Source organism: Rana temporaria, chromosome 4 (genome assembly GCF_905171775.1).
Source record: "Rana temporaria chromosome 4, aRanTem1.1, whole genome shotgun sequence".
NCBI lineage: Eukaryota > Metazoa > Chordata > Amphibia > Anura > Ranidae > Rana > Rana temporaria.
The window spans coordinates 83,901,705-83,929,100 of record NC_053492.1 but is presented as its reverse complement, the minus strand read 5'-3'; the positions used below and the strand labels follow the sequence as shown (position 1 = coordinate 83,929,100).

The 27,396-nt window shown below is 41.0% G+C and overlaps 1 protein-coding gene across 1 annotated transcript in view; it reads left to right on the top strand.

Annotated features, from left to right (window-relative positions):
- NBAS (NBAS subunit of NRZ tethering complex) overlaps positions 1 to 27,396 on the top strand; it is a 975,710-nt gene that overhangs the window by 226,300 nt on the left and 722,014 nt on the right. Inside the window, exons 18-21 of the mRNA XM_040348578.1 lie at positions 3,885 to 4,022; positions 4,935 to 5,013; positions 7,096 to 7,200; positions 11,059 to 11,195. Coding sequence (XP_040204512.1) covers positions 3,885 to 4,022; positions 4,935 to 5,013; positions 7,096 to 7,200; positions 11,059 to 11,195 — 459 coding nt within the window. The remainder of the gene's footprint in view (positions 1 to 3,884; positions 4,023 to 4,934; positions 5,014 to 7,095; positions 7,201 to 11,058; positions 11,196 to 27,396) is intronic.

Below are 27,396 nucleotides of genomic sequence, written 5' to 3'. Positions count from 1 at the left end.
CATGATACAAGAGATGGTCAGAGACTTTAGACATGATACAAGAGATGGTCAGAGACTGTAGACATGATACAAGAGATGGTCACAGACTGTAGACATGATACAAGAGATGGTCACAGACTGTAGACATGATACAAGAGATGGTCACAGACTGTAGACATGATACAAGAGATGGTCAGAGACTGTAGACATGATACAAGAGATGGTCAGATACTGTAGACATGATGCAAGAGATGGTCAGAGACTGTAGACATGATACAAGAGATGGTCAGAGACTGTAGACATGATACAAGAGATGGTCAGAGACTGTAGACATGATACAAGAGATGGTCAGAGACTGTAGACATGATACAAGAGATGGTCAGAGACTGTAGACATGATACAAGAGATGGTCAGAGACTGTAGACATGATACAAGAGATGGTCAGAGACTGTAGACATGATACAAGAGATGGTCAGAGACTGTAGACATGATACAAGAGATGGTCAGAGACTGTAGACATGATACAAGAGATGGTCAGAGACTGTAGACATGATACAAGAGATGGTCAGAGACTGTAGACATGATACAAGAGATGGTCAGAGACTGTAGACATGATACAAGAGATGGTCAGAGACCGTAGACATGATACAAGAGATGGTCAGAGACCTTAGACATGATACAAGAGATGGTCAGAGACCGTAGACATGATACAAGAGATGGTCAGAGACCGTAGACATGATACAAGAGATGGTCAGAGACCGTAGTCATGATACAAGAAATGGTCAAGGAATGGCATACATAATACAAGAGGTGATCAGTAGTAGATGGCAGACATGATACAAGACATGGTCAGGAGATGGCAGACATGATACACGAGTTGGTCAGAGACTGCAGACATGATGCAGGAGACTTTAGAGTACATGCTATGAGAGTTGTTAGAGACTGGGCACATGCTTCAAGAAAAAGTCAGACTGAGGACAATATTATATTAGACTGCTAGAAATCATTGCTGTAAAGGCAATAGGTAAACACAGATTCGTGTTTGTAGAAGCCTCCAGGCTGCAGGTTGAGCACCAAAGCTTTAAGTCTCGGGTTCACACTTGTGCAACGTGGGAATCGGCACGATTTCCCGCATCACACCTGAATCTCCGGGGATTTACACTGCCATCTGCGAACCGCCGCAGCTGTCAATGTAAAATTAATGACACCCAGATTGAATCGCAGTGCGAACTGTGAAATGGTGCAGGAATCGGATTGCATAGGTGGGAGCACCCATGCAATCCATTTCCAGTGCGGTCCAAAAAAAGGGTCCTGCATCATTTTGGTGCGAATGCGATGGGATTTCAGCCTACAGTTTGTATGGCTGAATTTGCATCGCACAGACATTGCGTGTAATCTGCACAGCAATGCGGTGCGAATCACATGCAATGTCTGTGATCGCACAAGTGTGACCTCAGCCCAAAGGCCTATGGAGGCTTTGATTATTCTAATCACTAGGTCATTTTGGTAAGTAGTGTATTCGTTATTATTATTATACAGGATTTATATAGCACCAACAGTTTGTGCAGCGATTTGTTTGTCACCGTTTTTGCATTTTTGTTCCATTTGAAGGCAATATGGTGTTTGGGTTGGGCAACAAAATTGATTGAACTGTGATCGGAAACAGAGCCAGGTCAAATAGTATTTTCAAATGGCCAGCAATATTGGCTCCAATATATCTTTGTACTGTTGTCCCACAATGGAAGTGTATAGTGTTTTATATACTGTATTTTCCAGCGTATAAGACGACTTTTTGGATGCAAAAAAATGCATCCAAAGTCGGGGGTCGTCTTATACGCCGGTGACAGTCTCCGTGCTGCTGCGACGTCCATGATTTGAAAGCCACGCCTTCTTCTCAGACTGTCCTGTGATAGGCGGAACACAAATCTTCCCAGCAGCGCCTCTGTTCTGTGTTCCGCCTATCACAGATGCCTTCTCATCCTCGGACGAGAGGACGTCCGTGATATGTGGAACACAGAACAGAGGCGCTGCTGGCAAGATTTGTGTTCCACCTATCACAGGACAGTCTGAGAAGAAGGCGCGGCTTTCAACTCATGGACGCTAGCAGGAGACGGTCACCGGCCTGGAAGCCAGAAGCTGCAAAACGTGAGTGATGGCACAGTGGGGGCAAGTGATGGCACAGTGGGGGCAAGTAATGTAATGGCACAGTGGGGGCAAGTAATGTAATGGCACAGTGGGGGCAAGTAATGTAATGGCACAGTGGGGGCATGTAATGTAATGGCACAGTGGGACATGTAATGGCACAGTGAGGCATGTAATGTAATGGCACAGTGAGATTTGAAAAAAGCCTGTTTCTGTCAGCGGTTGTTCCGGCTACCCCTCAGCTTTCAGAAAGACTAGAAGGAAGGGGGTAGTCTTATACGGCGAGTATATCCCAAAACCAAAATTTTTCCTGGAAAATTAGGGGGTCGTCTTATACGCCCAGTCATCTTATACGCTGGCAAATACGGTATGTTTTTTTCAAGACTAGAAAATGAAATCTTACAAAAATCTATTTAGCATAGTGTTAATATGAGTGATGGCTTGTTAATACTTAATATTTACCTATTTACAGACAACAGAGGGGGCTGTAGGCAACTTTTAATACGTTACAAGGCCAATCTTAAAGTGGCCCTGTCAAGTAATTAAATCTCCACAAGATATTACCCTGCAAAAGACCTACATTTCCCACCGCCAATTGCTTCTCCATTCAAGGGGAATGGTCCTCTAAAGTCTGCTGGGAAACTGATACTTCCAGGAGTGTTGATTTCCATGGCTCACCGAAGCTCTCGCTGATTCCTCCTGATGTCCTCATTGTCATTACTGTCTCCTGTAGTGCCGTGAATGTTAGTAGAAGGAAGCAGTATGAGAAGCAGGGAGCGAGTAAAAAAAAGACACTCCTGGAAGTGTCAGTTTACTATCACACTTTAGTGGACCATTCCTTTGTATTGAAATGAGGCTCAGTGGTGTGGAAAGTGGGAAAAGTTAGTATATGCACTTTTCTTTTGCTTGTATTAATATTTGGATATTTTCTGATACAATCATTTTAATTAAAGAATTAATAGTACAGAGCAACTGGACACCCACGCAAGAGGGATTTTGGTGAGAAAGCAGAAAATAATGACAATGAGGGACACTCTTAACGTAACAGTTTTATGGGGTGAAAGCTAATATGACCTCGCGTGGGAAGGCCGTGGGTCTGCAAAGGAGTCTTAAGCCCGAGGGAGCATATCGTGGAGAAACAAGGTTTGGCAAAGGTGGAAGCCGAGTGCAAGGGGGGTGAATGGAGAAGGGAAAAGAGATAAAGAGGAGATAATTTTGGGATATTTTCAATATATTAGGTTGCTTCAAAGCGGAGATAAACTTACCTGGTCTTGTACGGTCACGGTCCCTCGCTGGCATTTTCTTATGGGTGTTGATCTTTGGACATCTTAAGTTTCCAGCGTTGGAAGATGTCACTCTAGTGTATGCGCAGGAGTAAGTCAACCCGAAAACAATGCCGGCAGCGACCTGCGCATACAGATAGGTGTATTTTATTGCAGAAGAGACATTGCATGTCTCTATTGCAATTGAGAGCCTTCCTGCTGCTCGCAGTTTGTGACAGCAGAACTTTAGTTCCACTTGAAGTGCCTTATTGAAAAAGTGCTATGTTTACAGAACACATTACCCCAAATGTGTCAGGGAAGGAACTGTATCCCTACTGCCTGTTCTACATAACTCCCTGCAGGCTTAAGGAGAGAGAGTGTGAAAGCAAACATTCTCTGATGTGCTTTCTTTTTCGAAGCAGCTCAATGCACTATGAATTGTGTGCATTAGTGTGCCCTTTGTTTTTTTACTTATGACTGGTGTGTTTGACTTTTTCTCAGATTCATCATACCAGGAGACATTGACATTGATGATGTTGCATATGAAGACTTCCTTTCTCCAGAAGAAGAAGCAAAACACAGAAAAGAGAAAGAAAACGAGAGGAGGGAAAGCCTTCTTCAGCTGGTAGACTTTGACAAGTGAGTACACTAGTGTTTTTTTATTGCCAGTACAACTACTGGGCATTATTCAACTGATGTAAGTTAACAGACAGTCGAGTTAGGTACCATACTGGGGTACATCGTCTGGGGTATTTATGTAAAAACACTTTATTTTACTCCATATGTACAGTTTATGCAGCACCCTGGGAAAGAGGGCCTAATTGAAAGTACACAGCTTTTTGTGACATACTGTAGATTCTCTTTAAAGAGGAGTTCCACCTAAAAATGGAACTTCCTCTTAACCTACTCCTCGCCCCCTTACATGCCACATTTGGCATGTCATTTTTTTGGGGGGGGGGAGTGGGGGCTTCAGGAGAAGGGGACTTCCTGTCCAACTTCCTCCTTCCGCCGAGGGGCTGGAAAGGCGATTAGCTTAATCGCCTTTTCACAGCCCCTCCCTGTAGGCGAGCGCCTGTCCAATCGGACGGCGCCGCGCCGCTCGCGCATGCACAGTGGGTGCCCGGCCGTGAAGCCGAAAGCTGTCACTGCCGGGTGCCCACACTAAGAATGAAGATGCCTGGAGCCGTGGAGCAGGTAAGTGTCAGTTTATTAAAAGCCAGCAGCTACACTTTTTGTAGCTGCTGACTTTTAATAAACTTAAAAAAAAGGTGGAAAACCCATTTAACACCCAACTCCACTGAGAACGTTTGATTTAGTTTTAGGTTTTATGGTTGCGGGTGATTTGTGCACCAGAATCTTCTACCACTTTAGGAGTCTGCAAAAATATTTTATTTATATAATCATTTTATCATATATTCTAAATTGCTTAAATTGAAAATAGCTGGGGATTTGTTTCAAGACATTTTAAAAGTAAACTCATAAACTCTACAAATGTTTTTAAAGAATATACTTTGTTCTTAGTAATTCATTTCAGATATTTTTTTCTCACAGCTTAACCCTTGAACAGAAAGAGATCTGCCGTTGTAGGCTAAAGCTGCTGACATACCTGGATCGTCTGTCTACCTATGAGGTAAGAAAAGTGTGTAAAGGTTTGAGTACCAACCTGTGCAGGTGGTTGTAAGAAATATTGCCAAAGTAGTCAAGAAATGGCAACCAGTGGCTGGCATTGAGCTATAATAAAATAATCATGGTTAAGCCAGATTGCTTAACAAATTCGGTGTTCCCTTCATCAGGGCCTGCCAAAAAAACAATGCAATATTCATCAAAATGTGAAAAATAAAATAAAAAACCAGTAAGCGATTATAGGTTGTTGTGAAATGAGGGAAAAATGAAACCATGCAATTTACACATCGCCTCGGTTCACACTACGAACCGCATGTGAAGTCCGCCGGGCCCGCAGGTAAGTGTTCCCAGCCGCTGAGGGGCTAAAGTATCCCTGTTCCTCGCATGCCAAACATGCCTGTGAGCAAATCTGCGCCGACATGGAGCTCATTCCCCCGCCTAAAAAGTTATATAATCAAATTGTTCATTAAATTGTGAGAGCCCCGTTATATTAGGTTTCTTTCCAATGTTGCAAATTTGAACAGTGTCGCTGTATTTAAGTTACTGTAAATGTTATTGTATTCTGGGGGCTAGTACAGAGGCTGCCAGTCACAAGCACGGTTTGTTGCACACAAACATTATAGGCTCAGTCTAGGGGATGTCTTTTCAGACCTTATTGCTGCTTATCTTGAAACAGGAGAGGGGTTCAGAATACGGCAGTACAATTAATGGGAGGACAAACTTTTAGCACTAATGCTAATAGCTGCAAACACATGGAAGTCCCACAGTAGGCCTTATTCACAATGTTCTGGAGCTTTCTGATACCCAGCTTTCTTAGGTAGTTCCTCAGTGAGGGAGATAACAAGTTCCTTCTCCAGACCAGGACTTCAAGACGGTGCCCTACAGCAGAAATCTATTAGTAATGTTCACCAGGCCCTCGGCTCAACCCCAGCCAAGAGCCAAGTTGAAATTCTTGTCTTAGTATAGCTGTAGCAGCCTTAGGAGAAGTGGGACCTATCAAAGAAAAAACACTCCCAAACATTTATCATCTCACAGGCACCTTCTGGCCGCCTCCTTCCAGGGATTGGCTGGGGCATGACAAATATTGATACTGGACATTTGGCTCTACCTGCCCTATATTCTGGAAGCTTCTCCTAGAAGCAGGTATGAGAAATCAGATACCCAGCTCGAAAACCCTGACTAGACAAAAACAATAAATTACTGCTCCACTGACTACAACGAGGCCAAAAACTAAATTAAGCCTAGCAACCTAACTAAAAGAGGGTGCTACACAAGTATGGAAGTACTAGTATAACATTTGCTCAAGGTTCAGCTTTAGGGTGCAACCTAATTGATGCCCCCCAAATTATGCCCCTATTGTTGTTGTGCATGGAGTTATTAGCAGTCAGCTTGTATTCACCTTTTCATTGGGGCCATCAGCTTATATTTAATCTATGAGTGTCATGACATATAGCATATCCATGAATGTAAAAAGGGTTAAAGGAAATATGGTCTGAAAGAAATATGGAGGCTGCCAATGGTGGCCCCTTCCATGAACACTTTGTTTTGCTCTTTCTTGGTTTAGTTAGTACTCTTTGAGACCTAGACAAGCATGCAAATTAAAAAGTCAGAGACCCTAATCTGCCTCAGAGACTATTAACCTTTGTGACCAGGGGTCATTGGGCAGACCAGTTTTTGAAGTATCAGTTAACTTGACTAGAACTCCATAACTAATTTATTAGTAAGGTTTGAGAACTAGGAACACACTCAGGAGCACATTTTTAGTTCTCCGTTGCTGTGCTAGTTACTATTCCCACAGTGCAGGCCAATGTGTGAGGACTTAAAAAGCCTGATTTAAAGCTACATGGTGAAACTGTTGAAACCTCTTAACGGCCAGACAAATCGCATTTTCAGAAGGAGAGAGCCCATTATATTCTGTCTGCATGATTTTCCTTTAAAAATATAAAAAATGTATTTCAGGTTTACTGGCTCCTTAATGCTGCAGAACATGCCAAATGTCTGATAAATAGTCTTGAATTATCCATTCATAATGCGCTCCATTACCGTGTTCCGAAGGATTTTTCTAACATCTGCTCCTTTCGTCCTGCAGGAGATCCTCGGGGGGCCTGAGGCAGCGGAGAGGAGATACGACGCCGACTTCTTCAAGAAGTTTAGAAACCAAAATATCGTGCTGTCAGCAAGAACATATGCTCGGGTAATGTTACAAAGTCAGAACAATAAAGGCGGAATTGATTCCTCTTTAAGCGCGCCGCCTTTCACCTCCATTATCATTTATAATCTGTTGCAGTTAGTTAACTCCGCGTTAAAGCCCAGTGTGCTTTGAACTCTGTATAGTTAGATGATCCTGTCAATACTAATCCACAATTAAGTAATCCTTTTTCTAACTAGATGTGGAGGCGCATGATCCTGGGCACAGTGACAAATGTTCTTATCCATCTGCCTTTGTTTTTGCTAATATGCTTATCATCTAAGGGTGTAGAGTGTTATTGTTTTCACTGCAGCTGTTTTATGCTTTTGCCTTAACCTTTGGAACTGTACAGTCAATGGCTTTGTAGTGTAGTGTGAATAGTTTTTATTTTAATATGTATTATATACAAAAGCTCCTATGTGACAGTCAAACCCAGTTTGATATCTGGAATATTTTACCCCCTTCATGAGGCGGTCATTTTTTGCTATTAGGCACTGCGCTATTTTAACTGATAATTTTGCGGTCATGCAACACTGTACGCAAAGGACATATTTGATCACCACAGGGTTTTTATTTTTTTGTGATATAAACACCAAAAAAAAGACAGACAATTTTGAAAAAAAAAAAACATAATCCAATTAAAGATAAAAAAAAAATCAAATTTCTTCATGAATATAGATCAAAATGTGTTCCGTTGCATATCCTTGGTAAACAAAAAAAAAAAAAAACAACCTCTCAATAAGTGTATATTATTTAGTTTGCGTGAAAGTTATAACATCTGGTATCGATACTGGAATTTTATTTTTTTTATTCATTTTTTTATACTAGTAATGGCGGTAATCAGCGACTTATAGTGGGACTGTGATAGTGCTGAGAAATCTAACACTAGCTGACACAAGCTGGGTGATGCACTAACTGACACTGACAACAATAGTGACACTAATATCAGTGCTAATACTATACACAGTCACTGTACTAATGACACTGGCTGGAAAGGGGTTAACATTGAGGGGCGACCAAAGGGTTAAATGTGTGCCTACAATGTTTACTGTGTGTTATGTGCCACTTTTACTAAACTACCTTGCTGTTTTTTCCCCCTTAGCAGGGGGAAAAAACACCTGTCCGTGTTCAGATCTCTGTGATGTGTACAACACAGAGCTCTCTTCTCTTAAAGCGGAGTTCCACCTAAAAATGGAACTTCCGCTTAATCCACTCCTTCCCCCCTTACATGCCACATTTGGCATGTAATTTTTTTGGGGGGGGCAGTGGGGGGGGGGCGGGGGTCAGGAGGAGTGGGACTTCCTGTCCCACTTCCTCCTTTCGCCGAGGGGCTGGTAAGGCGAATAGCTTAATTGCCTACTTGCAGCCCCTCCCTGTAGGCGAGCGCCTGTCCAATCGGACGGCGCTCGCGCGTGCGCAGTGGGTGCCCGGCCGTGAAGCCGAAAGCTGTCACTGCCCGGGTGCCCACACTAGGAATGAAGACGCCGGCCGGCGAGGGTGGGCGAGGAGCGGAGCCCCGGCCGGCGCGTCGCTGGAACTGTGGAGCATTTAAGTGTCTGTTTATTAAAAGCCAGCAGCTACACTTTTTGTAGCTGCTGACTTTTAATAAACTTAAAAAAAAGGCTGGAACACCCCTTTAATGACAGAGCTGATCAGCAGGTGGTGGGGATCAATCATTGGCTGTCAACTGCTGATCAGCTTGTGCTGTACCAAATCACAGCACAGCCGGGGTGGAGGGCACATGCCCGCCCCCTACCCAGAAGCTCTTATGCATCTGGTATTTCAAACAAGTGCAGAGCGGCCAAGCTGCAGCAGTATATCTTTGTGGGGCAGGCGGGAAAAGGCTCAAAGGGGGCCTAAATCCAGTTACTATGGGACACACAAGCCTTATAAAGTACAAAAGAGACCTATTTTACCTCTGCAAAATGATCTAAATCCTCCTGCAATGGTTTCTCACATCACATGCTCCCCTCCCAGACACTGCAGCTCACAGTAGGAGGGTTTCAGCAGAAGAGGTACTCTTGTCAATCCAGAAAGCAGTGGGCTAGGTGTGTCCAGCTTCTAATTGACAAGCCACGAGCTTATGAATCAGCAGTGATAATGTTGATATCCAAGTCCCCTGCAATATCTTCTCATCCCACCGTAGTGCAAGTAGCTTATATGAGGATGACAACGCTGCTGTGATCTTAGGCGCAGTGGAAAAGTGTTTTAAACCATTACCTGATGCTGCAATGGACACATTTAACTGGTAGGCTCAACAGGTCGTTCTGAGACTTTCCAAGGGGACTAAAACCAATACATGGATTGAAATTCAGCTGGTTCAGCAGGGACCAGCCGAATTTCGCTTTATGTATGAGGTAAGTGGTTGTACATAAGTTGATCTACTGATTAAATACTCTACAATCGGCCTCTCGGATAAATGGCGTTCAATCAGCAATGGGCACTGATGTTTTTTGTTCTGATAGCAGAGAATTATCCCAAACGAGTGATTCCCTTGAATGTGCGGATGGGGAAATCTGGTCAGTTTCTTCATTCAACCCACTGATTGAACAAAAAAACCTGAATCATCTATGGGCTGCTTAAGGGAAGCCTGAAAGTTTAGATGCACTCACAATTGGGTGCTGCAGCATATATATTTTTAAGAGTCTATAATTCAACTTTAAAGGGTAACTCCACGATAAGAATATTACAAATACATATTTTTTAAATAATTTAGCATTTAAAATTGCACCACAAGCCATATTGTAATATAACATTCCTTTTCGTTTCAATCTTCAGCACTTCTTTAACATTTCTGTAAAAATACAGTATGGCAACCTGGAGGTTTACAGAACCCCCCCCGCCAAAAAAAATAATAATAATTTCTTGCTTGTGCGATTGGCTCTTTATTTTTTCAGAAGTTTACACTAAGATACAATTCATATTTTTTTGTATCCTCTGCAACAAAAATGTCAGTTTTGATGACATCCAGTTTAGGTGAGATACTCCAAGTAGCTTACACAGCTTTGAAAATCTATTCATACCCCTTGACGTTTTCCACATTTTGTCATGTTACAACCGTAAATGTATTTTATTGGGATTTTATGTGATAGACCAGGGATATGCAATTGGCGGACCTCCAGCTTTTGCAGAACTACATGTCCCTACAAGTCCCATAAGGCATAGCAAGACTCTGACAGCCATAAACATGATACCCAGAGGCATGATAGGGCAGTTTTTCAACAACTGGAGATCTGCTAATTGTGTATCCATGTGATGGACCAACAGAAAGTGGCAAATATTTTTGAAGTGGAAGGAAAATTTATAAATGTTTTTCAACCTTTTTAACAAATAAATATCTGAAAAATTTGGCGCACTTACACCACTATGACGTGGCTTCATCGGAGACTTAATATTTGTCCTAGCTTCATTTCGTTTTTTTCATGCATATTAAAGTGGTAGTAAACCCCTGTATCGTTTTTCAGCCAAGGAAGCTGCCATCTTGGCATCTGTTTAATCTACAACTGCCGTAGTGCTGCACATGTGATCAGTTATGACACTAGCCATTGGATGGTTTGACAGTTTGTTTGAGAGCACAACCAATGGGAGGTTTACATTTCCGGCATGTGCCGGAAAGGTAACTGTTTTATGGATGGGTTTACTTCCGCTTTAAGTAATATGTGAGCATAACACAGGTATTTATCTTGCATATACTCCTCCTGACAAACCTTATATCTGTTTTTTTGTCTGGAAAAACTTTGTTCAGGTATAAAGATACTGCAATCTTTGTTCAGGTATAATTATTCATTGTATGACTACATTGGGGCTCAGTCAAACAATTGTCAGTTTGCTAACAGTTTTTCTGTGTTGTTGTTGTTGTTGCAGGGAAGTAATGTGCAAGCCTTGGATCTTCTTTTCACCTTCCACGGCTCTGATCTGGTTCCTCATCGCCTTGCCATTCTTTCCAACTTTCCGGAGACCACATCCCCCCATGAATATGCCTTCCTGTTGCCCGAGGCTAGGTACGATTACATTTTTCTTATAGATGACATCACTGTGGAGTTCCTGTGAAAATTTATGTATCATTTTGTCAGTGTGACGGCAAAGGCTCTAGTTAATAATATTTGCAGGAAATCATTTGGAGAGCAGGTTGTGGTTTTACTTGCTTTTGCCATCTGATGTGGAGAAATCACTTCTCTTAACAGGTTGCCATGGTTTAGACACACGTATTCCTTTAGGTTTTATGCATGAGCATCAATCTTCTGTTTAGCTATGGTCTATGTATTTCTCAGGCACAGCTTTATATCTCATTTGGTATATAGATCTAATCTAGTCTACTGCTTAGGCCGGCCATACACAGTTTGAATTTCGTCTGGTTTAGCAGGAATCAGCCAAGATTTTTCTAACCAAGAATGGGCAGGCTAAATGTACCAAGTTGATTGAAATACAGAAACTTGCAGCAACCAAACAAATTCATCTTTTGGCAGTGAAACATCTCATTCAAGTTTAGAGAGTGTTTCTTGAAACACATATAGAGTGGGGGATACCTTTATTGAAAAAAATGTTGTGCAGTGGGATATCTTTATATTACATATACTGACTGAGAAATTGTTGACATAATTAACCACCTTGGCACCGGCCGCAAGCAAATATTTGGCCTCTCAGCGACTGATCCTTGGTGCCAAGGGGCCGCATATTTGCGTGAATTGCTGTCCAAACAGCTGTGTCGAGAGCACATGAGGTGCGCGTGCCCAACGGTTACCGATGCCTAATCAAAACATTTCAATCGCTGCTTGCGATCGGGAGTTTTCAGATCCTGTGACTGCCGTAACAGCCAGTCACGTGCTCTTAAGCCCTGCCCCGGCGTTGTAAATCTCTTTAAAGGGCTGGCGTGAAAAGGTTAAGGAATATTTTTTATTTTTGCTGAGAATAAAAAACAATCTCCTCTGGGTGATCCATCCATGCACATTGCAAGGATTTTTACAAAGATGGCAGCAGAGTACTTCATGTTTCTACTTTTAGGCCCCTTTTCACACTCCTGCGACCTTGGACTGCAAAGTTGCATAAGTCATACCCCATGATTTCTAGTGAGTACCATTACTATCTGTGCGACTTCAAAGTAGTCCCTCTAATATTTTGGTCGGACTTTGATGCGATTTGAGGACCTCAAGATTACACAGGCATTGCTTCAAGTTGCATCAAAATCACAGCAAAAAGCTTCATGTCCTTTCAATACTGAACCTTGAATGAGAGTGTGTGTGTGTTCAATAGAGTCAGCTGATGCACTTGGCATTCTAATGAGGAAAGTTGCATTGTCTGCATCCCTTTAGGAATTATTTCACCAAAATAATGATTCCTATTGCAAATGCCTAAAAATTTTACTTATCTAAATGCAGACTTATGACACAATTGGTGAGCCAATCCCATTAGCAGTAATACCCCCTTCACACTGGGTCACTTTGCAGGCGCCTGCAAAGCAACCTGAAACAGCTGCTGCTGCAGTGTTAAAGCCCAGAGCGCTAGCAAAATGGTAAAAAAAGTATTGCTAGCAGCATCTTTGGAGCGGTGTGTATACCGCTCCTGCCCATTGAAATCAAGGGGCACCGCGGCTATACCGCCGGCAACGCGCCTCTGCAGAGGCACTTTGCTGTGGTTTTAACCCTTTCTCGGCCGCTAGCATGGGGTAAAAGCGCCTCGCTAGTGGCCGCAAAGTTAACGTAAAGCGCCGCTAAAAATAGCTGCAAATTTATTCAGGACCATGTTGCAAAAATGAATACACCCCAATGAAAGTCTGACTAGCTAAGCTAAATTTTAGACAACAAAATCCTAATTGCCAAGAATTCAACTACATGTGAGTGTAATTAATTCATTAGGCAGGTATCCAGCAGACAGTTGATTATAAAAAGGGTGTTACTTAACAAAAAAAACTCCTCATTTCATGCTGTCAGCAATGGCACCACATGGAAGGTCTGAGAAGAAAAAAAAAAATCTTTACACGAGAAAGGTGAAGGCTACAAGAAGATCAGCAAAGCTTTACTTATCAGTCAAAATACTGTAGCAAAAGTGATACAAAAATGTAACAAAGATGGGACTGCAACCATCTTAGAGACGTCTAGTTCATTCACGGAAGTTAACACCTCGACAAGAGCATCTTCTTATGGTAAGGTTTGAGTAAAAACGCTATGCAAGTTCACTGCCATTAGCTAAAGTAGTAGAAATACAAACCGGGGTGATTCTTTCCCGTGACACAATACGAAATACACTGCAGAGGAATAGTATGCATGGGTGTCGTCCACGTAGGAAGTCTCTCCTAAAGCTCATGCACAAAAAAGCCCTTCTAGAATTTGCCAGAACCCATTCTGAAAAAGAAGACGACTACTGGGACTCTGTACTGTGGAGTGATGAGATAGCCATGATAAATGTTTTTTGAACTGATGTTTTCAAAACTGTATGGCGTTGCAAAGGTGAAGACTACAAAGAAAAATTCATGGTGCCTACCGAGAAACATGGTGGTGGCCGTGTCCTTCTGTGGGGCTGCTGGTGTCAGGATGCTGCAGTTTATTGATGGTATGATGAATTCACAGTACTGATGTACTGCTCTATATTTAAAAGAGAAGATGCTACTATCACTCCATGCCCTTGGTCGTTGTGCACTTTTCCAACATGAAAATGTTTCAAAACACACATCTAAGGCCACTGTTGCATTTCTGAAGAACAGGGTGAAAGCGATTCAGTGGCCAAGTATGTCCCCTGATCTGAACCCAATCGACCACCTATGGGGAATTCTGAAGAGACAAGTTGAGCATCACTCTTCATCCAGCATCCAGGCTCTAAAAGAATTTTAGTCGTTCTTGAATAATGGAAAAAAGATAGAAGTTGAAAAATGTCGCCAACTTGTTCATTCCATGCCTAGAAAACTTGGTGCTGTCCTTACAAATCATTACTAATTTGAATAATGATATGAAAAATAGACTGCAGACTTACCCAATTATTTTCTGATTATATACTAAATACTGTATGTGTTACCTTGTACTACTGATTGTGAGCAGCATTTCCTTTATTCTGTTTGTTGAGGAGGTGCAGCTCTTGAGACATATCGTTTAATTATCCTATGTTGAATAACAGTACAATGGAATAATGTTCCATTGTACCACTTCATCTGTAACTTGAAAAATGTAATACAATATTTGTTAAATAATTAACTCCCAATGTTTAACTTGTTCTTGGGAAGCCATTAATCCATACCTATTACAAAAAGTTAGTCTAGAGCCCTCTGTGTGAGGTATAGGTCTCTTCTTACCTTTAGCTGTATCTTTAAAAAAGTGCAAAGAAGTGCAATGGGCATCCCAGTGCTGCTATCCTAATCGGACAGTTTATTTCCGCCATGAGAGGGTGCAATTTGTTTTCAGGGTTAAGGCTTATAAGAAGTGGTCAATGGGAAGCTCTTAAAAAGAAAAGGCTATGCACTAGAAAACATCTGAACACATTATTTATGTGATGTGGTGGTGTTCTCTTTTAATCTTCTAAATATAGATTGCTGCATGTATAGTTCCAGGAACTGACAGCTTCTCATGTTGATTATATGTTTTGTGAAATTGCATTTATTTTCTCATTCAAAAAAAATATTGATATTGTTAGAATAATTATTTGAGCCTATGTGAAGCTGATCAGATTATCTGCCCTTTGTAGCAACCCAGAGAGCAATCATCATTATCTTCCCAGCCTCATTAAAACTGAAATACCGTAATTATAGGGAAAAAAAGCTGTGTTTAATTTAAAAATTTTTTTATTTTAACATATATTAAGTTTACTTGCAGAATATTTACCAGTGCAGAGCGCTGGCATTGTACTTTTTCCCGTCACTTTGACGATTGATCCAACAATTTTGGACGGGGGTTACCCAAAGAGATTGGTCAGAACTCTCCTAGTCCTGTTGTCCATGCCAGTTTGTCTACTGAACCCAGTAGAGGGGATGGCCACAATAGTGGCACGTAGAACCCTACTGAGCATACTGTTTTATTTTATGCTTGTGAAGTGATCATATTACACTGAAACAACCTAAGGCTCCCATGATAATTTTGCAAGACATTGGGGAAGTCCACCTTAGCATTTTATACAACCCTGTTATATAGGTGTATTCCCAAAAAACGTTGAAAGGATTTCTCTATCGATGGGAAGGGTTGACCTGCTCTGACCCGTGAGCCTTAGATTTTGATGGTGTATTATGAATATTCCTAGGACTGAGTAATACATGTTTTGCTCGTCTCTAACAGTTATACAATATTTTTATCCTGCCTGCGGCTATGATTGCTATACGTTGGGGGAACTCATTACCGTGATAGGGCTAGGAGGATATTGTTTTTTTATTCAATAAGTCATTATTATGTTTTATTTTTTTGTTTTTTTCCCACCTACCCCAGCCCCATATACAGTACACTATGTGGCAAAAAGAAGACCCCTCAAGATTATTGAGTTAGGATTTCCAGTAAAAGATTGTGTTAATTCTTCAGCATACAAAGAACAATTGAGCCAGTTGTGTGCTTCCAACCTCAAGAGCGGGCTCACACTGGTACGCTGCGGTTTGGGTGCAGCATGATTGTATTCACCATTTACACGTGGTTCCCATTGACGTTTATTACCATGCATTTTCTGAAAGCACACCAAAGTTGCAGATTTCAGGACTTTGATGCACTTTCATGAAAACGTACAGTCTAATAGAAATGAATGGAGCACAAAAAAGCTTTTCTAAGGCATCACTTTGGTGAACATATAAATAATAATGTGTGCTTGTGCCTTATAATGTCATGCCTCCATCCCATATTTGCACATGAACTAAAAACATTTTTCATGGGACTTTAAAGCATAACTCCACTTTTGTTGAGAAAAAAAACATTCCCCTCTGGGTAATCTATGTACATTACAAGGATTGTAACAACCTTTGTTGCAGATTATTACCTTTTGTTCTGAAGAAATCCCTCTGTGTTTCTCTGTGCTGAGTTATGCTGGCCATACATGGATAGAAAATAACACCATCATTGTATCCAAAGACGTCGCCAAATTATCGACATATTGATCGATAACAACATAAACAGTAGATTTTTCATTGATTAATTACACAATCTTATGTTACATTTTAACAATGCACATGGGCTGTAGATTTTTTTTGTAGAACTTTAGACCGATTCCACTACTAATGTTTCGAAAATTGTTAATTTTGGCGCAAAAAAAATGACATGTTGGTTCGTTTTTTTGGCATAAAATTTGCATTTCTGGAATCAAAATTTGCCCACTAATGTTTCGAAACGATTGTCTAAGCGTATATGGCCAGCATTAGTCTAATGGGCGTGGATTCATAATTATCAATCATCTGTGCACCTGGCAGGGCACTAATGAGGAATTCTGCTGGGCCTGCATCCCTTTAGACGTGTTCCTACTAGGCTTATCTCATCAAAAATTACAGTTTTCTTTTAGGGGATGCCTGATATCTGACTTGTATCTTGGTTTAGACTTCTGGGAAAATCAGTGAGCCAATCACACAAGCAGGAAATTATGTATCTGGTAGGCATTCTGTACACACACGTCAGATTGGCTGGAGAGCTTATGTGAACAACAATTTTTAAGTCTTGCCACAGATTCTCAATTGGATTTAGGTCTGGACTGACTGGGTCATTAACAAATTAATATACTTTGCTCTAAACGATTCCATTGTAGCTCTGGTTGTATGTCTTGCTGCAATGTGAACCTCTGCCCCCGTCTCAAGTCTTTTGCAGACTCTAACAGGCTTTTTTCTAAGATTTGCCCTGTATTTGGCTCCATCCATATTTCCATTAACTATGACCAGCTTCCCTGCCCCTGCTAAAGAAAAGCGCCTCCACAACATGATGCTGCCTCCACCATGTTTCACGTTGGGTATGGTGTGTTCAGGGTGTTCTTCCACATGTTTTCTGTGTCCCCCTCATGGCTTGTCGCAAACTGCAAATGGGACTTCTTATGGCTTTCATTCAACATATGCTTTCTTCTTGCCACTCTTCCATGAAGGCCAGATATGTGAAGTGCACAACTAATAGTTGTCCTGTGGAGAAATTTTCCCACAGCTGTGGATCTCTGCAGCTTCTCCAGAATTACCACGGGCCACTTGGCTGCTTCTCTGATTAATGCTCTCCTTGCCCAGCCTGTTTGGGTAGACAGCCATGTCTTGGTAGATTTGCAGTTGTGCCACACTCTTTCCATTTTCAGATGATGGATTGAACAGTGCTCCGTGAGATGTTCAAAGCTTGGGGTATTTTTTTTCTATATAACTCTGCTTTAAACTTCTCCAAAACGTTATCTCCGACCTGTCTGGTGTGTTCCCTGGCCTTCATTATGCTAGTTGTTCACTAAGGTTCTCTAACAAACCTCTGTGGGCTTCACAGAACAGCTGCATTTAAAACAGCTGCATTTAAAACAGCTGCCTTTAAAACAGCTGCCTTTATACTGAGATTAAATTACACACAGGAGGCCTCTATTTTCTAGTTGGGTGACTTCTGAAGGCAATTCTGTCCACTAGATTTTAGTTAGGGGTATCAGAGTAAGGGGGGGGGGGGCTGAATACACATAAATGCCACACTTTTCAGATATTTATTTGTAAAAAAAAAATATTAGATGTTAATTTTGAACCACATAATAATCGTGAACAGTCCAATTTTATCATGACACTGTGCTCAGTAAAACTTTTCTGTTGCCATGATTTATTTTTGGCCGATGTATGCTAAAAAGTTAACAATAAATGCTGCGCTCAAACTGTCCAGCAGCAAAAGGAACTCAACAGAATTCAAGCAAATGGAGTTTAGACACAACATGGTCACACATGAAACTCCTTTTTACATAACTCCTGAATAGATTGGGAATAAATGAGCATAATGAACATTTGCAGTTGCCTGTCTTCACAACAATCTCCTAAAATGCTGAATGTTTGCACAATATGTTAATGCTGTAGTAATGATAATGACAGTGTAAAGTTTCTTGGTTTGGTAAAGCGATAAACACATTGCGAATCATCTTCCCACTGTCACCTAAGCAAGAACAGGAACACTAATGTCTCTGCAGTGTGAGCAGCACCGTTTTGTTACTGTAGCAACCAGATGTGTCTTTATTAAGTGTGGATCGTTAAAGGCAATGGCGGCTGCAATACACTCAGCAAATTAGCATGACAATTGAGAATTAATTGTTTCTCAGGATAGTGATGATCACAGTCCCTTCTGTTATTGCAGCTGTAGACTGGCTAAGTGAAAATGAAGAGCAAAATGAAAAACTCTGTTGGCTTTAAAGCCTGGTGCACGCCACTTTTTTTTTTTCATTCAACCCAGCGTGCTATTGTGTTCTGACAGGGGGATGGCACCCGGCCAGAGCACTCCGATCATCGCTCTCAGACATTGGCTGAGAGTGCTAATTGAGGCTGGTCAGCAGCTTGGCAGCATGCTTGTCCAACAGAAGCCAGCCCGGCTGCCATACACATGGGCCGGATGTCTGCCATTTTTTATTGAACGGGTAGATGTCATTTGACATTCGGCCCGTGTGTACTAGGCTTGAGACTGGAGATCGACATGTGGGGTTCTGATGGAGGGGACAAAAATGTTTGTCCTATAAACCTGATTCTTTGGCCTAGATTTTAGATGCTCAGTGCCAAGTTCTACAGAATATTGAGCACCAGCCACTACAGTTTCAGAGGGTTTTGTTTATTAATTAATAGCTGAAGTGTAATTGTTTTCCCCTTATCAGCATGCAATTCTTTTAACATTTTCAATCAAAGCATTATGTTTTTAAAAATACTTATTTAGAGACTGATTTCATCACTGGGTTTGTCTGCTGGTCTTTGCCTCAGATCATCTTTTAAGAGTGTTGTATAAAAGAACACATTTCAAGCATCCCTTTATACATACATGCTCCTCCCTTCAACATGGTGCTGCAGACTGATGATCAAGTTGCTTCACCATGCATTTCAAAAGGGACACCTGGGGTGTGTTTTCATGCTCTGGAACTAAATGATGTGAGAGGTGGGCAAAAATGGTACTGATCAGGAGGGGATTAACAATGATTGAAGTCATTCAGACTGTTCATTAGGGTGAGTTCAGGACAGCTGCTGAAGCTTCAGAGGGTTATGTTGTGGTTATATTGTGAAATGCAAGTTTGCAGGGCATTAATAATCAGTTTCAACATGAGAGGATTTGCTGCAAGTGTGGGAAAAAAAAGTTAAGATGGGAGCTCAGCTGTTTTTATTTGTATTATTGTTATACTAGTGACAAATTATGGTATAGCATGGGTAAATCCAAGAAAAGGGGCAGTAGAGAGAGTAATGGTTATTAGAGTTTAACATTTTTAATACAGCAGTTCATACACCGTGCGTGTATTGCAAAGATCAAGATTTGATGCAATCTTCTACATGTTTCGCAACTACAGTCGCTTCCTCAGGAGGAGTCAATCATTCCCATCAGAAAAGAATCAAAAATATTTATAGCAGAACAAACATAATATTAGGGTTCCTATTCATTTGTGCTTTGCTTACCAATGGGGACCAGCAGAGCACAGAGCAGCATCTGTCGAGGCACCCAAAGGTAATCCCCCAATGGCGGACATGGGAGACACTTGAGGGTGTGGATATTTTTACTTTAAAAAAGGTATAATGGAGTAATATTGGGTGGAACTAGTTGTCTATTAACAACAACAATCAATGTAATGTTCCATTAAGAACAGAAGGACCAAGAATAAACCAAAAAATTATGAAAAATTAGGGAAATTAAAAAAGAGGTAGGAAGGAATAGCTGGGAATGATTAACTCCTCCTGAGGAAGCGACTGTAGTCACAAAACATGTAGAGGATCACGTCAAGACATACATCTCGGCTCCCCACAGTACCAATGGGGTTTATTCGTTCCTTTGGAACTACCTGTATTTACTGTGCACAGTTGTAATTAACGGTCTACCAATTTATGTACAATTGTTTTTAATCATATCCTTTTCTTAATAACTTGTTAATTTTATTCTAACCTTTGCTTTATTCATGGGTACCGTGATAGTCCTAATCCTTTCCTATGCCAGGGACATGCTTGGAGAAGCCCCAGGTATTTCTTTCCAATTGTCTATTACAAAGTATGATGGTACCCACCATCACCCTTAAGCTTGGTACACACAATCGGATTTTCCGCAGACAAATCGTAGGACTTTTGTCCGAAGGGCGTTGGCTGTGAACTTGTCTTGCATACAAACGACAAATAATTGTCATCCAACAAGCATGAAACTACGTGTTTTTTCAGCTCTTTAGCACCACCCATTGGGCAACTTCTGCTAATGTTGTCTTATGGTTAGCATTGCTTCTAAGCGTGTGTACAGAAGTTCTTCGGAAAAAAATCCCAAGTACAAACGTACTTGGGATTTTTTTCCGAAGAACTTCTGTACACACGATCAGCTAATCCGACATCACACATTTGTTGGTGGAAGATTTTAAAGCATGCTATCCAACATTTGTCGTAGGAAAATCTGACAACAATTGTCTGATGGAGCATATAAACGGTCGTATTTTGTGACAAAACTCTGCCATCACACATTTCCTATTGGAAAATCCGATTGTGCGTACGGGCCTTAAGACTCAATTGATCAAGGCAATTCCTTCCATTCAAAAGATCAAGATTTAGTATATTATTTTCTGGAAAAACATCAGCTAGCCTAAGTTGTTTGACATTAAGTCCTTGAAATCTCTTAAAGGGATTAAGCGTGGCTTCTCCTGCAAAATTATAAAAGTTAGACTTGGCATGCACAGAATAGTCCACCAACTTGGGTGGGTTTTCTCTGGGTACTGTGGTTTTCTCCCACACTCCAGATATGCTGTGGTAGGTTAATTGTCTCCTATCTAATTTGGCCCTAATATGTGTTTGTATGAATGTGAGTTAGGAACCTTAGATTGTAAGCTCCTTGATGGGATGTGCTATATATATATATATATAAGTACCTGTAACAATAATAACTGGGACTTAAATTAATTCCTGCCCATCTGCACCTTCTGGGAGGTAAATCTCATGTTACTCGAGCAGCAGATGTGGACATTTGCTCTTTATTTGCAGTGTGAAAGGTAGCTGAGTGATCTGGAAGGCTATCTTCCGATGTGTAGACCCTTGCTTCACCTCTGTAATCTAGCAGAATGTATCCAGGTCTCAATGGAACAGACCAATATCTGATTGAAGGTGGTCTGTTTTTGAGGTAAGCACTATCAGAGATTTGTAGATGGCTTGCATTAACTGCAGTAAAGTCCTCTGCAAGGAGTCAGGGCCAAATGCTTCAGCTGGAGTGGACATTTTGGTACAGAATGCCATCTTAATTTCCACAACTTCCTGTAGTAGTATAGAAATCCTCAGGCAAAATGTTTAGTGTAACACTTCCCCATAAGCTTATCGAACTGGCAGTCTTCACACTTTGCAGCCATGGTAATGACAGATCACATATGTTTAGGTTTAATATAGAATGCTGCTTATGTTAATAGCTGGTTCCATCAGAGATCTTTCATGGCTCACTCTACTTGCATCAATAAATTGATACTTTACGCATGAATATTCATATAATTACAGTGTACATTGGCTTGTCAAATGGTCCACAGTTATCTGTCAACAACAGTTACTCCATATGCATTTTATACCTAATAGTCTGTAGAAAGATTTTTCACTAAGAGGTTTGTTATTTTTTTTTTTCATATTATATTTAATGGGATTATCCAGGAGAAGATAAAAAAAAAAGTCCTGCTCTGTTGCTTTCTGTTTTCTTACATATAGGATTTTGTTTCTTCTTTAGCTATGTCTGGTTCATTTTTTTTGTACAACCTTAGAGGAAGTAACGCCTCCGTAAGAAAAAAAAAAAACACCCTGCAAGACAAAGGCATAATGAGCTAGTATGCATAGCATACTAGCTCATTATGAATTACTTACCTGAGATCGAAGCCCCCTCAGCGGTCCTCGTTCACCTCCTCCGTCAACACCATCTCTCCCGGAGTGACTTCCGGGTATCGCGGCTCCGGCGCTGTGACTGACTGGAACTGCGATGACGCGTGGGAGCCGCCACTAACGGCATGATCCCGTTCACTAGCGGCACGCTCAGTGCACCTGCGCCGTGGCACCTTAGACATCGGTGCTGTCTTTTTTGAGAATATCTCCTTAACCATATAGGTTTAGGAGATATTTGTTGCACCTACAGGTAAGCCTTAATGTAGGCTTACATGTAGGTAAAAGTGGTCTGTAAGGGTTTACAACCACTTTAAAGTGTTACTAACCCCACTTTAGTAAAATCTGTCTGCATAGGCAGAATAGCATGCTTGTTATATTCACTGTGGTGAGTAAACCTCTGCATTGTGTAAAAATGCTCTTTGATCCTGTCTGCACATATCCTCCCCCCTCCTGAACTGTCATATTGGACAAGTCCAGGTGCTACACAGTGAGGGTAGTCCTGCTGCACATGCTCAGTTTGGTCTATATTTGCTGAAGAGAACATTTCCTGTTTCAGTTGAGCTGTTAAGGTCATATGGTATTGATATCACACATTTGGGGTGTATACAGATCCTAAATGACAGTCTAGTCCTTCCCTCCTCCTCCATGCCCAGTAACGAAAAAAGAACACAGTGGGTGGGATGTAACATCTTGATTGATGGATGATCCACCTCCCATAAAAGTATGAGGACACAGGCTGTAGTGGATTTTAGGAGGCAGTGATTCCCATAAACCAGATAACACCACTGTACATGTTTTTGCAGTGTTCTTTTTTTTAACCTCTCAACAGCATCAGTTACAGACTGCAGACATGCATATTGAGGTAATGGGTATTTCTAAACTTTTAAAAATCCATTTATTTCCCAATTTCTAAATTCATAAATAATACAGATCATGACAAAAATGTTTTCTTTTTTTCATACGTGTGATCCTTCTTGTTATCTTTCTGTGCCTTTCCTCTTCTTTTCTCTCTGTCTCTTGTCATCCTCATCCCACTTGCTACACCACTGCTACCTTGCTAACACACTACCCCCTGGCATCCTTCTCTCAACTGGTACCTGTCGTGGAAATTACCCCTATGGACTGACAGCATTAAACAGACTTGTGTCCGTTTTATACCGTCTACATCCTGTTATAGCTGGTCCGCTAAAAAAAACGCAAAGGTATCCATCATCCTTAGTCTAGGCAGATCAGATCGGAAGGCAGTAGGGTGTAAACAAACAGCACAGTCTGTTTACTCCCGGCCATGCATAGAGCAGAGCGGGCTCTGTCTGTGTGCACTCTAAATTAAACTGAGTGAACATGGATAGCTCATCCGCCTGCTCTGCTCTGTGGACAAATCCCATGCTGTTCTCAACAGAGTTCACCCCCTGTTAAAGGGGCTTTACTGTAGCTGTCTCACAGCTGATCTTTTTTTATTTTGTCTATTGCTCTTTGGCCACCATTGCTAGGAACAATGTAGTGCTTAAATTCCAGTTCCACTTTTTGTTCCTTAAGAAATTTTACATTTCCTGCTCCCAGTGATGTTTACAAAGAAAGTCCCTGCTTTTCTGTAGCCACCACCACATGCAGGATGAATGGCACTTGGCATCACCCAACTTCCTTCATTGTCTTCAAGAGTAAGCACAGACACATGAAACTTGCCATGTTTACTATGTAGTTTGACACCTCAAATAACCGCTTAGAATCCAAGAAGTCCTTGGCGTTGGACCCTTTCTACAGACTCTTTTCATGTTCTACAGTGAGGGAAATAATTATTTGATCCCCTGCAGATTTTGTAAGTTTTCCCACTTACGAAGAAATGAAGGGTCTATAATTGTTACCATAGATATATTTTTAATGATAGAGACAAAATATTAACCAAAAATACAGAAAATAACACAATACAAATGTTATAAATTGAGTTTCAGTTCAGTGAGTTAAGTATTTGATCCCCTACCAACCAACAATAATTCTGGATCCCAAAGACTGACTACAGTATGTGTTCAGGTGCTACACAGGTTATGTCAATTTAAAACGACAACTTGTTATGTGTATAAGAGACACCTGTCCATTCAAACCTAACCATAATGGGCAAGATCAGAGAGCTGTCAAAGGATGTCAGGGACAATATTGTACACTTGCACAAGGCTGGAATGGACTACAAGACCATCAGCAAGAAGCTTGGTGAGGAGACAACTGGTGGAGTGATCATTTGCAAATGCAAGAAATGCAAAATAACCATCGATCACCCTTGATCTGGAGCTCCATGCAAGATTTTGCCTCATGGGGTAAGGATGATCATGAGAAAAGTGAGGGATCAGCCCAGCACAGGAGGAGCTTGTGAATGATTGCAAGGCAGTTGGGATCACAGTCATTAAACAAACTATTGGTAACACAATACGTCACCAGGGATTACAATTCTGCAGCAAGGTCCCCCTCCTTTAAGAAGGAACATGTATAGTCCCGTCTGAAGTTTGCCAATGAACATCTAAATGATTCAAATATAGTTTGCTGTGGAAGGGACTAGGAGAGGATACCCACATCCCTAATTGATGCAATACCAGAAAACCCTCTTGGTGGGAATTTTAGGGGCATAGACTCCAAATGAAAAAAGTATAATGTTATAAAAGTACAATTTTTTTTTAACAAGAAGTAAATGTAGAATTGGAATCCGACAATTAGATGTGGTTACAATGATTACATGACATGGAAATAATTAAACAAATGAATATGAAATAACCACAGTCCATGGTTGATGGTGAAAACCATAACCATGGCGGAACCCAACACGCTTCAAATGGATTGCGTGAATCTTCTTCAGGTTTTCCACAAGCCCAGCCTGGGCAGGGGTCTGCAACTCCCCAATCTCATGGACTTTGGATGTCTCATGACAGCTTTTTTTCTTTGTTTTTTAATGATGCAGCTATTTAGGATATTATTTCCTATTTACATGGTTAGTGAAATAATTGTAAAATGATTGTACTGTGAACAAAATGTATGTACTAGATATCTAATTGTATTTCCCTTTTGCTCTTGAAACTTTTTTTTTACCATAGATGATACTATGTATATATAACCACTTGCCCCTGAAGATGATTTACGCAATCCATTTGAACCCTCGTTGGGTTCCACCTTAGTTTTGGTTTTCACCAGCCACCGTGGACTGTGGTTATTTCATATTGATTTTTTATGTCATGTAATAATTGTAACTGCATATAATTGTTAAATTGGAATTCTACATTTAAATAAAATGTATACTATTATACTTTTTTCATTTGGAGTCTATGCCTCAAAAAGTCCCACCAAGAGGGTTTTCTGGTATTACATCTAAATGATTCAGAGAAGGATTGGGAGAAAGTGCTGTGGTCAGATGATGAGGCCATAAACTCGACCCGCTGTGTTTAGAGGAAGAAAAATGCTGACTATAACCGAAGAACACTATCCCTACAGTCAAGCACAGTGGTGGAAACTTGATGCTTTGGGGCTTTTTTTCTCTGCTAAAGGTACAAGCTGACTTTGCCGCATTGAGGGGAATGGTCATGTATTGTAAAATCTTGGATTTTCCCTCAGCCAGAACACTGAAGACGGGTCGTAGCTTGATCTACCAGCTTGACCATGACCCAAAACATACCGCCAAGGCAACAAAGGAGTGGCTCAAGAAGATGCACATGGTCATGCAGTGGACTTTCCAGTCTCCATGTAATTTTATAGAATATTTATGGAGGGAGTTAAAACGTCAATCAAGAAACCTTAAGGATTTACAGAAGATCTGTAAAGAAGAGTGGACCAAAATCCCTTTTAAGATGTATGCAAACCTTGTATTATCTTCTGTGCTTGCCAACAAGGGGTTTTCCACTTAGTACATGTTTTGCTTGGGGATTAAATACTTATTTTACTCACTGAACTGCAACAAATTTTATAACCTTTGTATCATGTTTTTTTTCTCAGGATTTTTGGTTGATATTCTGTCTCTCTCATTTAAACTATACCTATGATAACGATGACATTCCCTTCATTTCTTCGTAAGTGGGCAAACCTACGAAATGGACAGAGGATCAAATAAATATTGTCTCCACTGTACATCTAGGCAATACTGGGTCCTTAAATGGGGTCCAGAAAGGATATTTGTCTGTTCCTCCATAGCTAAGCAGATTAAGTTGTTTGCATTAAATTGACAGCTTTTCATTTTAAAACTAACCTCCCTGTGATGTCTTCCACAGAAAGTAATCCACTACAAGTTGAGTGATACCCAATGTTACCCAATCCTCCTTCAATGTCTAGACTCATAGCACCACCTCCTGTAGTTTCCTGGCAGGCAGGTAAACAAGGAGAGTGTTTTTTTTTTTGGTAGTGCTTACTGAGTCTAATTAATCCACCTTTTAATGTGTACTGCAGAAGATGGTCACTAATCTCTTCACCTGGAAAGCAGCAGTTCATGGGATGAGTGTATGCTGTTCTGCTCTACCCAAAACCTGCAGCTCGAAAGGGAAACTGCTAGGGTAGTCATGATCATGTAACACCACTTTAGGTTTAGTAGAAAAATAGAATGCTTACATCCAGATTCACACTGAGCTGCGGGAGTGAAGCTGTGCGAGTTCAGCTGAACTCGCACGATTTCACTCCCGCTGGCAGTCCCGATTTCGGCTGCGATCTTAGAGACATCTGTGCAGGTACATCGCGGGCCGAAATCGCAAAAAGTAGTACAGAAACTACTTTTTGAAATCGGTGCAGCGCCGCACCGATTAGGACGGTGCCATTGCCGGCAATTTGTGACAAATACCGCCGTTTTGACATGCGATTTGACATGCCAAATCGCATCAGTGTGAACCAGGCCTACAGGTAGAGGTACGGAAAGTGATTAAATGAAATGTTTGGATCCTGGAATTAGGCTTTTATTATTTTCACTAGCAAATGGGGTAAACACTTTATAGTAATTGGCTAAAGAACAACAAGTGTAACAAATATCGTAAGTGCTACTTAACCAATTCAGCCCCGGAGGATTTGGCTGCCAAAAGACCGGGCCACTTTTTGCGATTCGACACTGCGTCGCTTTAACTTACAATTGCGTGGTCATGGCTCCCAAACAAAATTGACGTCCTTTTTTTTTCACCACAAATGGAACTTTCTTTTTGGTTGTATATGATCACCTCTGCGGTTTTTGTTTTTTGCGCTATAAACAAAAAGAGCAACAATTTTGAAAAAGAAAAAAATATATATTTTTTTACTTTTTGCGATAATAA